At 45.0% G+C, this 13,472-nt stretch overlaps 1 protein-coding gene and 1 long non-coding RNA gene across 3 annotated transcripts in view; one reads left to right on the top strand and one right to left on the bottom strand.

The window, feature by feature from the left end:
- The window catches only part of LOC309649354, a 460,714-nt gene that overhangs the window by 20,553 nt on the left and 426,689 nt on the right, over positions 1-13,472 (top strand). The gene's annotated exons all lie outside the window — the stretch shown is intronic.
- The window catches only part of HYDIN (HYDIN axonemal central pair apparatus protein), a 443,025-nt gene that overhangs the window by 102,187 nt on the left and 327,366 nt on the right, over positions 1-13,472 (bottom strand). For both annotated transcript variants that reach the window (XM_082438963.1, XM_082438964.1), the window contains 5 exons: positions 11,354-11,522; positions 8,639-8,818; positions 7,980-8,153; positions 5,305-5,475; positions 1,983-2,200 (listed from right to left, as the gene is read on the bottom strand). In XM_082438963.1, coding sequence (XP_082295089.1) covers positions 1,983-2,200; positions 5,305-5,475; positions 7,980-8,153; positions 8,639-8,818; positions 11,354-11,522 — 912 coding nt within the window. The remainder of the gene's footprint in view (positions 1-1,982; positions 2,201-5,304; positions 5,476-7,979; positions 8,154-8,638; positions 8,819-11,353; positions 11,523-13,472) is intronic.

Here is a 13,472-nt window from a genome sequence, read left to right as displayed (position 1 = left end):
GATTTCTACTGTGATATTGAACAGGTTTTAAGTTCCTATTTAGATAGGAGTCAGAATTGGGATTTTCTGCTGCCTTTGATACGTTCTAAAAAGCTTCGCTTTACTATCCAGATTGGCAGAAATGAACCAAAGAAAATCATTTCCCATGATACCCTATTTAAGAAATATATGGGTTCAGTTCATCCATAAACATCTAAGTAAAGAATATTATATTAGATCTTGGAGAAGAGGATTAAAAGGATGATGCTCCAGAAGAAATTGAGTCAATGGTTTCAGTTTTCAAGGTGCTAGAAGAACATGCAACTGAAGTGAAGATCATGTGACATCATCTGGCATAAATCCCACCCCATGGATGCCCCATCCAACCAGCATACCTCCTCTTACACAAAACCTTCACCTCCACTCTGTCCACATGCCCCATCCAGTGCTCTACCATCTACTTGCCCCAACAACCCTCCATTCACCTGCCCCATCCAACACGTGTGATTCTCCTCTCCTCTGCTCCATTCACCTCAGCAACCTTCTCTGAAATGTCTACCTCTCCCATTCCCCCTATACAGCACTGTCAGACTGAAGCAAGACCCACAGACCCTTTTACTCTTCCTATTTCTCCCATTCTATTGTCCTTCTTTTAATTCCTTCTCTACCTAGGCCAGATTTCCTATACTGATGCCACTCTCAACTCCCTTGACCCTTGTTCTGAGCACACCCTCACACCTGCAATGATGACAACTTCTCCCTCTGCCTCTGAATAAGGGCTGCCAGGGGCTGCTTAGGGAAATCTTACAACCGTGAAGTTATGGCTTCACATCTTGCCTGGGCCATCAGCACTTTCAACTATCTTTTCTTTTGTCCACCACCAATTTCTGGTTCTATCTTCACAGTGGACACATCAGTGCTTTCTTTACCATTCTTCTCAAGCATGCTATGCAACCCAACCTCCTCAACACTGCCTGCAAAGACCATGCATCCTGCATACATCTTAGGGCCATTCAGCAAGACCTTCTCCAACCTCCATTTTCCACCCCGCTACCCCTACAAGTAGCTGTATCTATTTTCACCTTTATTGACTCTAGAGGAAGATGGCTCCCAGCTCCCTCAACTATGCTTAATCCTGCCCTCCCCGTTTCCTCCTGGAATCTCATTCCCTCTTGGGTAGATCATCACCTTATACTTCTCCAGGAGCTATCTTAATAGACCTGCTTGTGCCTCCACCTCCTTTCAGAGAAAGAACTCATTGACTCTGGGTTTGCTCCTCTAATGACTACTTGATCTCTTTTCCCTTTTTTTCAAATATCTTAGAAGCCTATACTCATTTGACTCGGCTTTCCCACTCACAACTCATCATCCACCTGTCTCTCACTGCGCCACCCACTGTCTCTGGCTTCAGCACCTGCTATTCATCTCACCTGCTGAGAACGTTTTTGAAGTCCCTCGGCATGTGACTCAAACTCTCTGGCTTCTTTATGACTTTCCAAGACTCCCCTGCAGCTCTCCCACAACTTATATTCATGGTTCCATCCTTCACATGCCTCTAGTAGTAGTTTGAGCCATATGAAATTGCTGCAATAGAGTTCCCGAGTGGTTGAATATTGGCAGTTTCATATGGTTCAACCTAATTCTTTTTACACACCTCTTTTGTCACCAATCTCTTTTTATTGCATATATTTGAATGTGTGGTTATCACCCTTATCAGACTCTTAGTGCAGCTTGAGTGAAAGAATTTTGCTTTATTTATCTTCACTTTGCCAGCACCCAACCCAATGCCTATAACATTAAAGGCACTTGTTTCACACCTGCTAGATGAACACTCCATTCAGGAGTGGTACAGGGACAGCACTCAGGCCTGCCTGGCAAGGGCACCTGTAGGAATAAAGTTGTGCTAACCTGGATGCAAGATGCCGAGGAGGAGGAGAAAAAAGAGAAGAGGGGGAACGGGGAGGAAAAATCCCAACCTTCCTTCCGGGAGCCCTGATTTGTACCTGTGGCGTTTCGGACGAGTGCTGGTGATGCTGCTTCTGAGACACAGAGCTGTGGCTGTCTGCTTTGCCTTTGGTAATGAGCACGCTCCCACGCACAGGCTTGGCAGGTTTAATTTCGGGAGTTACCAGAGTGGATTCTGAAGTTAACTTCCCCAGGGTCTCACTGCTCAGTCCTATTTGTCCCATGGCATTTTGGCTCAAAGCAGCAGCCTCCTGGGCTACACAGAGAGAGAGGGTTTATATTAAAAGTCACCTTAGGATAATAAGGAAATAATAGCGAGGATGGCAAGTTGAAACGTACTGTGATTCTTTTGAAGACTACAAAGCCATCTCCACCTGCAGCTGGCTGAGCAGGGCTGAGAGAAGAGGCTCCACCCACTGAGGATGGATGATGATGACGGGTGTGTGCAGAGCCTGGCCTGGAGCCCCGGGCTCTTCCCTGCTCACCTTCCCAGGGGATCCCACGATACTCTCCCCCGCTTTCTCTTCCAACCCACAGGGTAATCATTTCTGAGATTGCTGGTACACTACAGGCCTGACTGCCCTGGAAACCTACCACAATGATTACTGTGTTGTTTTACCAGTCTTTTATTCTTACTACATCTTCAAAACCCAGCATGTATTGTATACTGACAGCACATCTCAGTTTGGACTAGGCACATTTCAAGGGGCCAGTGGGTCCTGCGTGGGACAGACAGGTTTAGACTGGTCACTTCCACTTCAGTACAGCCTGCTGACTCCACAGCAAACAGCAAATGCAGGTCTGGGTTTAACCCCATCACTGAGAGGGTTTTCTCCAAAGTCGCCAGTGACCTCCGAACTGTGAACTACAGCAGCCCTCTTCTCAGGGCTCATTCTATCTGAACCTTCAGCCACCTCCGATTATATTCACTTACTGATTTAACACATGTTTATAAATCTTTACTCTGTGTCTACTATGTGCGAAGCACTAGTCCAGATGCCGGGAATACATTAGTGACGAAAACTAACACAAATCTCTGCCCTCCGAAGCTCACATTTTTGGCCGGGGCGGGGGTGGGGGGCGTGGAGGAGGCAGACAATAAAATAAGTAAATAAAATAAATAGTCTGTTAACTAGGGGTAAGGGCTATGAGGAAAATAAAGCGGGAAGGGTCCCCCAGACTCCAACCACGGCTCCGGAGAGACGCGAAAGTCCTTCTGGCCCCCTCCCGCCTGTAGCTCTCCTGACTGCCCACCCTTCTGACCCTCACTCTGCCTTCTCCGCCTCCCCTGGCTTCTCCCCCTGCCCCCACCTCCTCCTAAAATGTGAAGTGTTCCCCAAGCTCCCATCCTGCCCTATCCATCCCTCTCCTCTCTTTCTGGAACTTTCTGGGCTGATTTCCTCTACTCCAGCAGCTGCACTCCTCACCTTGTTGAGGAAGTCTCCCCCAGTTATTAAGCCTTTAGCTTGACATTACTTTCTCAGGGAGCTCAAATTCATGATTTGTCACGGGATATCAACACAGCTCCAAAGACTTCTGTGAAATGCAGTTTATTTGACAGAAAAGGAAACAAAAAATCTAAGAGAACTGGAATTGTGATGCAGCCTGGGGTTCCCACTAAATGGTATCAGAATATGCCACCCCAAAATATGACTACAGGAGTTCAGGATATGCCACCTCAAAATATGCTGCTTTGGCATATTGGTTATTTTGAGCTGTAGGCACCTGAAAAACAGTAAATGCAGGGAGTGGCTTTCCTTGACCTCCCCTTATTTGCTTAAAGACAGAACCTCCAAAAGAAGCTCCACTGTCACAAGTCCCCTTCCAGAGAGTTTCATCAACTAGGGAGATGGACTCTTATCACAGGAGAGGAGACTCAAGTCCATACCACACCCAGAAAGACTTTATCACAAACAGCCACACCTCCCATCCATTCTTGTAAGGGTCCCTCATCTTTCCTAAAAGCCATTTACCCTCCCCTAAGAGGACTACATCCCCCTTCCCTTTCCCTATTAAGGTGGTATTTACTTCTGAATTCTAAAGCCATCCATTTTCCCCTGAGTATCTCCCACGGTACATGCGGTATACATGTTAATAAACTTGTTTGTTTTTCTCTTGTTAATCTGTCTTTTATTACAGGAGGGCTCAGCCAAGAACTCAGAAGAGTAGAGAGAAAATTATTCTTTCTCCCCTAGACCACTAAAGAGCTGTTTCTCTTCTCTTCCCAGCAAAGAATCTTCCATTTCTCTAAGCATCCCATGCAGAGGTATCAAGGGGAGGGGACCCCCCTGAAAGCCCCAGCCAGTTTTATCATCTAGCAGGCATGGGACACTAACAGGAATGACGGCATGCTGTTCTAAGTATTTATATAAAAAACATTCTACTCCGAGCAGGTATTCTGCTTTATATTTGATAGATTTTCCCACTGAGCAGCCACCCTCCTGCCCTGTAGGTCTTTAGAGGATTCGGGAGAGCCAGGATTCTTAACCTCTGGTAGGTAAGGCCTCACTACTATGGGGTTTAAAAACTCAAGTAATTTTCCTTTCCAGTAAACTTCCTCCTCCTCCCATGTTCCCTGTCTTGGTAAATGACATTGCTCTCTTCCTGGTTTCTGTGACCAGAAATCTTGGTGTGAACATCTTGAATGTCTCCCCCTCCTTCAATTCCCTGCCATGCAGGTGGCCATCAGGTCAGCCAGCCCAGCCCCACTCATATTCAGCTTCACCTCTCTTCCATTACAAGACATCACTAGAGCTCCTTTCCTACTGCAACTTTCGGACCATTTCTCCCACAGGGTGAAAACTGCCCAACTCCTCTTTTCCTTCAAAATAAAATTGAAATTCCTAATCTTGGCATTAAGTCCAACTATGATTGGCCTTAACCTGCCTTCCCACCTTTCATTTACCATCAGCTTCCCTGCTTTCTTGGTCTGGAATGTCCTTATCTTCACCTTTGCCTGTCAACATTCTCTTCCTCCTTCAAAGCCCACTTCCATGAAAACTTCCCCAAATCATGCTTGCTGGAACCCAACTATCCCGCAGTTGGTCTTTCACAGAAGCTGGCAGTTCTGTCACATTATTTTCCTCTGCTCTGAATGAGCACATGTCTGCTCCCCTCCAGGTGTCTCTCCCAAAGGTGTGGGCCACATCTCTTCCGTCGCCCTGCTCCCTGCCGAAGGGCAGCCAGGAGAGCCACAGGTGTCTGCTGGAGAGAAGTCTCTGGGCTGCTAACTGGCAGCATGTTATAAGTCAGCCTTCAATGGGGCTGTGGAGAAAAGCTCGGTGGGGGAAACTGAGAAGGTGCGTTACCAGTGGGGTAAGGGCCACTTGGCCACAAAGAGTCAGGGGAAATGGCTCTCACCAGACTCCTCTTCCTTCATGGACTGCTCTATGGCGGCCCTGATGCAGAGCTCACGGGCCCGGATCCCTGCGATGTTGTTGCCATCGGAGATGGCTTCCAGCACGATGGAGTCGAAGTTCAGGCAGGCTGCACTGTAGTACTTGGCTATGCTGACTGCGGTGGCTGACTTTCCTATTAAAAAAGGTCAGGAGGTTGAATTTCACAGCTCTCATTTCCTCAGTGCCCTAGACAGAAGAAGCTTCTATAACAGAGGCTACTGGAAAGTGATCTCTCCAAGGTCTCTGCCTCTAAGTCTCTCGTGTGGCCAGAGGTGGCAGCAGAAAAGAGAGGCAAGAGCTGAGCCAGGAGTTAGGACTGTGGATTCTGGTCCTAATTCTACCCCTGATGAGCTGTATGCTATGGCAACCCATATCCCCTCTGGATTTTCTCCTCGGCTTAAAAAGTGATTCTATCAGCTGAGCTTTAAAAAATCTTGTAGCTCTTACTGTCTCTGATTCTAATGGGAAGAGACTTTTTTGGTTTAAAGAATAACTTGTGTTGATTTTTTTTCTCATTCAAAATACCTGCTTATTAAAAAGAAAGCAGAAAATTCAGAAATAACAGCAGGGAGAAAAGAAATTTGATCTTCCAGAGAGATTACAGTTAGCATATGCCTGCTAAGTATGCATATGTAACTATTTTATTCATATTTCTTATAAAAAAAGAATGGGTTATGTGGTAGGTTGAATAATGCCTCCCCCGCTCAGATGTCCACATCCCAATCCCTGGAACCTGTGAATATGTTACCTTATATGTTAAAGGGACTTCGCAGGTATGATTAAGAATCTTGATGTTGGAGATTGCCCTGGATTATCTGGGTGGGCCCAATGTAATAACAAGGGTCCTTTTAAGAGAAGCAGGACGCTCAGAGTAAGAACAGGTGATGCGATGATGAAAGCAAAGAGAGAGACAGAGTGAGAGAGAGGACAGACAGACAGACAGACTACAAGATGCTATGGTGCTGGTTTTGAAGATGGCGGAAGGGGCCATGAGCCAAGGAATGCAGATAATGTTTCTAGAAGCAAGAAAAGGCAAGGAAATGGATTCTCCTCTATAGCCTCGAGAAAGGATGCAGCCCTGTTGACCCATTTTAGACTTCTGACCTCCAGAATTCTAAGAAAGTAAATTTGCATTTTTTAAAGTCACTAAATTTGTGGTTATTTGTTACAGTAGCAATAGGATATTAATACAGATAACAAATTGTAAGCATGGCATTTTTTTTTCTCACTTAAAACGATATATATCATGAGCATTTTTCTATTCATTCAATACACTTCTATGGTACTTTTTTATTGTGATAGTATACATACAAAATTTACCATTTTAACTGTTTTTAAGTGTACAGCTCAGCTGCTAAGGATATTCACATTGTTGTGCAACCATCACCACCATCCATCTCCAGCACGTTTTCATCTTCCCAAGTGGAAACTCTGTACCCATTAAACAATAACCTCTTATTCCTCCCTTTTCTCAGCCCCTGGAAACCACCATTCTACTTCATGTATCTATGAATATGACTACTTTAGGTACCTTATATAAATGGAATCATATAGTAGTTGTTCTTTTATGTCTTGCTTATTTCACTTAGCATAATGTCTTCAAGGTTCATCTGTGTTGTAGCATGTGTGAGGATTTCCTTCCTTTTGTGGGTGAAAAATATCTCATTATACCACATTTAGTTTATCCACTCATCCATCAATGGATACTTGGGCTGTTTCTACCTTTTTGTTATTGTGATAATGCTGCTATGAAAATGGGTGTACAAGACACTGTTTTTCATGGTGATATAATTCACTGCATGAATGTACTACGGCTTAATTAACTAGTCCCGCATATTGAACGTTTCAAGTGCTCCCAAATTTTTAGTATGGTCAACAATGCTGCAGTGAACACTCACGCAGTTAATCTTTGTCGACGTGATTCCTAAGATAAATTTTTAGAAGTAATACTGCCAGGCCAAAGAGTTTGCACATATTCTTCCCCTCTCTTTTTAAATAACTTAATGTCTTGGATTTTTCTTTAATATTTTAATGTTATTAAATTATTGAAAGAATGCAAGCTCCAACAACTCAGAGATGTATTAATTAAGAATGAGGTGTCCCCGCTCTTTCTCTAACTCCATATCTCTGAAGTTGGCAATTTAACAATTTGGGGATAATTCTTTGGTATATAAATTTCAAACAGAAGAGTCTTTTACTGCCTCAAAAATTACACATGCAGGACTTCCCTGGTGGCGCAGTGCTTAAGAATACGCCTGCCAGTGCAGGGGACACGGGTTCGAGCCCTGGTCCGGGAAGATCCCACATGCCGCGGAGCAACTAAGCCCGTGTGGAGCAACTAAGCCCGTGCACCACAACTACTGAGCCTGCGCTCTAGAGCATGCAAGCCACAACTACTGAGCCCATGTGCCACAATTACTGAAGCCCGTGCGCCTAGAGCCCGTGCCCTGCAACAAGAGAAGCCACCACAATGAGAAGCCCACGCACCACAACAGAGAGCAGCCTCCACTAGCCACAACTAGAGATAGCCCACATGCAGCAACGAAGACCCAACGCAGCCAAAAATAAATCAATTAATTAAAAAAAAAAAAATTACATGTGCAAACTTCACCATAAACCCCTCAGGGCTGTGCATACCTGACAAGGGCGTCCCATGGATGATGATGGCGATGCCTTTCCGGTTCTTGGCCATGCGGCCTTCTGCAGAAATGTCAATGCCCAGGTGGCGAGCAATGGCCTTGCTCACTGGGTTGTTCTCTACTTCTCCAACCTCCTCTGGAAAGTGGCTGTCAATGCTCTGAATCTTGTCAGCTGCAAATTAAATATACATGTGTGCGTGTGTGCATGCACATACATGCGGACACACCCAGACCTCACCTGGGTTCTGAAGGAAGTGGGGACGACTTTTTCTTAGTAAACGTCCTATTTTAAAATGACAAACATAATCTGCTGCAGATGTTGCCTCACTCCCCCTGTAGTGTATGAAAGTGCCCGTTTTGGCTAATAATCTGTCCATAGCTACTACAATTGAAAATACAGATACTCTTTGACTCTTAATCCCACTTTGGGGAATCTCTTCTGCTGAAAAATAATATTGGAAACTAGCAATACTGTTACATATGAATATGCAACAGTAAGGGAAATGACTAAATAAATGATGGCATATTCACATTGTAGAATTAATACATAATAGTGCTAGAAAGATGCATTTTATGGAGAAAGGTGAAAGGCACTGAACAGCCTTCCCACTTTTGCTTAGAGAGAACAGGTACCCAAACATTAAAATGCCTGGTTACTTTGAAACATGATTTTTTCCAGGCTTTCTTCATCCTCCTCTTCATCTGGGTAGGTCTTGGACTTGACCATTGGGATATGCCGCTCTTCCAGGTTGGATGTGATAGAGATCCCTCGGCTAAGCGAGGTCCTCTTCGTGCTGGCAGAGGTCCCCTGTTCTGACAAGGGACCATCGTCCTCTTCTGCAAGGGAGCAAAGGATGGAAACACGCAGGAAGAGTTGGGAGGAGGACAAGGGAGACAGGGCAGAAAAGGGAAGAGAGACAAAGAGGAGAATCACTGAACTGGTTACCATCACTCTGGACTATCTGACCCAAATAAACAAGAACTGCAGTCAGTCTGCTGTTAAATTTCTCTGCCCAGAGTGTTTCTACATTTTAACATTAAAAAAAATTACCAAAATTATACATTTGGTTTAGAAAATTTGGGAAATTCAAAAGAGCAAAAATGACAATATTTAGCTACATAAAGAGATATAGATAAAGAAATGGTGATAGAGGAATAGCAGCTTCATCTTATGATACCAGTATAGGAGAGCGGCAACCTCTCAGATTTTTAATTTTTCAAAACTGAAGTTGGGATCATACTGTACACATACCAATTTGTAGCCTGCTTTCCCCCTTAATTTACCATGAACATTTCTCTATGTCATCGTTGAGCACACCTACTACTTTCCCTGCCCCGCACCCTCCACAGAGTTTCAGTGGGTGCATTGGGCTGTCATTGTACAAGGTGACCCAGCTCTACCCTGGAGCCAAGACACCTTCTTTGTTTAATTTTGAATTTGAGTCAGAGAGGTTATAGCTCTCCTGGGAATGGCAATAACATGACTTGTAGCTGCTGGCCTTCCCTGGACGTGGTCTGGAAGCAGAGAAGGACGTGTACTCTGTGACAGCAGAGTAAGCAGATGCTCAGAGAGGTGCTGGTGAGAAGCAGAGGGAGCGCCTCCCTGGACTTCTACTGACCCTCAGGTCCTGGCTCTAGATCACCTTTCCACGGGCCAAATGGAAAAATGAACCCACAACCAAGGCGTGTAGGACAGGGATGAGAGCGATGGGCCTTTCTCAGCTCTCACTAAGTCCTCTTTACACTGCAGCCCCTTGTGACTCTCTGCCTCAGGCCACTAGGCAGTCCTGAGTTTAACTATCTATCCCCCCACCCCCCCCTGACTTTGAGCTCTCAAAGGCAGGGGCTGATTTCATTGATCTTTCTTCCACCACTTCAGCTCAGTGCTTGGAACATACTGGGTGCTTGTTATGGGCTGAACTGGTTCCCATAAAGTTCATTTGCTGCAGTCCTAAGCACCACCCCCGTGCCGCACTCCACCCCCTGCCCCAGTATGCCAGAATGTGACTATTTGAAGTTAGGGCCTTTCAAGAGGTAATTAAGTTAAAGTGAGTGTCCTAAGCCATCCATAGTCCAATATCACTGGTGTTCTTATAGGAAGAGATTAGGACACAGACACACAGAGGGAAGTCCTTGTGAACACACAGGGGGAAGACAGCCATCTACAAGCCAAGGAGGGAGGTTCAGTAGAAAACAACTCCACCAACACCTTGATCTTGGATTTCTGGCCTCCAGAATTATGAGAAAATAAGTTTTGCTTGGTTAAGCCCCCCAGTCTGTGGTATTTGCAGTGGCAGTTCCAGTGAACTAATATGCTCAATAAATACAACCAGGAGACTGGTAGACAGGCAGCCTTCTTCTCTCATCTTCTCCTTTTAGGGCAGATTAGTGTTCTCCGACTACCTTCTGTCTTGAGAGACAACAAGACAGGTCCAAGGGCAGGAGAAATGGACTTCATTCATTCATTCATTCACTCTTACAGAAACATTTATCAGGCACTACGATGTATCAGGTGCTGGTCCATGCACTGGGTTTACACTGGGGGATACATGATCACTGCCTTTATGGGGGCTTGTCTAGAGGGGAGACAAGTGTGAAGAAAACACACGTGATGACTATTATGCAGAAGAAGAGAGCAAGTAAGAACAGGGAGGGCAAATTTCCAGGATGTGGGCACAGGGAAGCAGAGAGGAGAAGTGAGCACCCCAACAAGCGACACGATCCCATAGGTCTCCCTGGAGCCTTGACGCTCAAGTGCACACACGGGGGGTCCTGGGTGGATGACGGATAACCCTGGGGTGCTGCGCAAGAAAGGGCAAGACTGTAAGAGCACAGGCCAGCTTTGTGATTGAGTTTTGGCCTTGAGGACCATGGAGGGTCTTTCCTCATGTGAACTCCCACCCCCATCTCTCGCAGGGCACCAATATCTCCCGTGCATGATGGATTACCTTGCATCACCTAGGCACAGATGTGGAGGCTGTGGAGTGGAGTGGTTATTGTCGTGGACACCAGAGTCAGAGAGACCCGGGCTTGAGTCCTGATTCTGCCACTTAAATCTGTGGACCTGGCCTCTCAGTGCTTCCTCTCTCATCTGTACGTGTGAAGCCCCCAGCACAGGGCTTGGTATCTAGCAAGTGTCCTTCTATATCTGAATTAGCTGTTTTTAAGTCTTAACTCTCCACCAGACTCTAGTGAGAGCAGAATGTGACCCCGTCTCCGCATCCATACAATGGGGACAACAGGACCATTTTGCAAGGGTTAGAAATGAAATCCATAAGGTGCTCAGTAACTGGTTCGTCTCCCAGCAGAGATAATTCAAAGAAGCCAGGGGAGTGGCTGGAGCCGCGGGCTCCAGAACTGTTGAGTTCTCACCGTTCTCCTGCGCCAGACCCTCCAGATATTTCATCTTCATCTGCTCCTCTTTTGACCGCTTCATCTCCTTAAAGTATTCATACACCTCTGGGGGCAACTTTTCCCCCGGAAGGCGGGGAGGCAGCAGCAGGGAGTTGTAGGAATCATAGCCCTTCAGCGTTCGCAAGATCTGCTCAAGGAGAATGGGAACTGCTGTTGGTCCCACTGGAAGTTTCCTCCCCACAGTCCCAGGTGGGTCTGCCATCCATCTCATAAAAACCCTGCACCTGCCTAAGGCTGGGGCGTATACAAATACTTTCTGGATCTCAAAGGGTAGGGTCCTTTGCAGAGGTCTAAAGTGTAAGGCTGAGCCCTGGATCTGTGGGGATATAGAATTTTTATTTTGCCCCATTTGTGCCTCGGCATTTCCCATGTGGAAAAGAATTTTCTCCTTGTTTTATAAATAACATATACTGGGTTTTTTGTTGTTGTTGTTGTTGTTTTCCATTGACAAAAGTACAGAACTCAATTATCCACTTTGAGTGACATGTTATTGAAAAATATTGTGGTTAGCAATATTGTCTTGGTAAGGTGGTTGTCTCATAAATAGAGGATCCAGAGAAAAACAGGCAAAATGGCTGTTTAGGTATGTGTGTGTGTGTGTGTGTGTGTGTGTGTGTGTGTGTATGTGTGTGTGTGTGTGTGTGTGTGTGTATTTGAGAGAGAGATAGACAGAGAGGGATGTATACTAGGCTTGTAAGATGAAGTACAAGATGCCTAGTTAAATTTAAATTTCAGATAAAAAAATGAATAATTTTTAAAGTATAAATGTGTCCCATATTGTTTATCTGGAATTCAAATTTAATTGCGGCAACCTGTTTTTCTTTCTGCTAAATCCAGCAACACTAGTGTGTATGTATATTTATAAAACACAGTAAAATCAACTCCTAGAAAGCAATTACTTCCTATGCAACCTAATTTACTGGTGTGAAAAATCAATTAGGTAACCCTTCTCCAAGATCACCAATTTTAGTTGTTTGAAAACCAGTATTAATGAGCTTACTCTAAAATTTATATGGAAGAACAAAGGGCTAAGAATAGTTGAAATGCTAATGAAGAGAAATAGAGAGGACTGTCCTACCAGATATCAGGAATTATGAAGTTGGAGCAATAGACAGGGTGGTATTGATGTTGAATAGAGAAATTGACCAATGAAATGGAGGTGAGAGCTTAGAATAGACCCACGTGTATATGGAGCTTTGACACAGGACAGAGGTGGCATGGCAGATCAGTGGGGAAAGGAAGGACTATTCCAAAGGCTGGCTGATGTAGAGACACAAAGGCCTGGCCAACTTGCTTCAACTGAGACGACTGTAAAGAGCCAGCCCAGCTGCAGAGTGTCCTGTGGGATCAGCTGAAGTCTCTGTGCAATGTCATCACAGTTTACTTTCTCTGTCTGCCTAGGTCTAACGTTCCTTATCCTTTACAGGTGTTGTCCCTGAGAGTACTCTCTGATAAACCTTCTGCATGCAAATCTCAGAGTCTTGGATTCTGCTTTCCACTGACCCTGACCCACAGCAGAGGATGCTGTGCCAACACAAGCCATTGAACATCTAATAAATACCTAATGAAAAGACTCGAATCCAGAGGGACAGAGTCCAAACCGGGCAGAGCACAAACACTGGATGTAAAGATGATAGAAGATTCAAAGGCCAAGTTGGTGGAGAGTCCAGAGGAAGCAGACCATCTTAGCTAAGCCATTCGCAAATTCCTGACCCACAGCAAACATGAGATGACAAATGTTTATTGTTCTATGTTACTAAGCTTGGGGGTAATTTATTTTGCAGCAATAGATAGCTAATATAACATCAGACTTCATGAACAGCAAGACCTTATGAGAAAACAATGGAGCAATGCATTTAAGATATACGAGTGCAGAAAATGTGAGCCAAGGATACTGTATCCAATCAAACCGATCTTCAAGCACAAAAGCCAAGGAAAAACAGTTACGAACACGTGAATACTCAGGATATATTGTTCCCATGGTCCCTTCCTGAGGAATCCACTAGAGAATGATCTTCTGACAACCCAGTAGCGAATGGAGAAGCTTCATCACAAGGACTGGTGTTGAGCATTAAAT

The sequence above is a fragment of the Balaenoptera physalus genome (assembly GCF_965194825.1).
Source record: "Balaenoptera physalus genome assembly, chromosome: 19".
Classification (NCBI taxonomy): Eukaryota; Metazoa; Chordata; class Mammalia; order Artiodactyla; family Balaenopteridae; genus Balaenoptera; species Balaenoptera physalus.
This window is presented reverse-complemented; position numbering and strand designations above follow the sequence as displayed.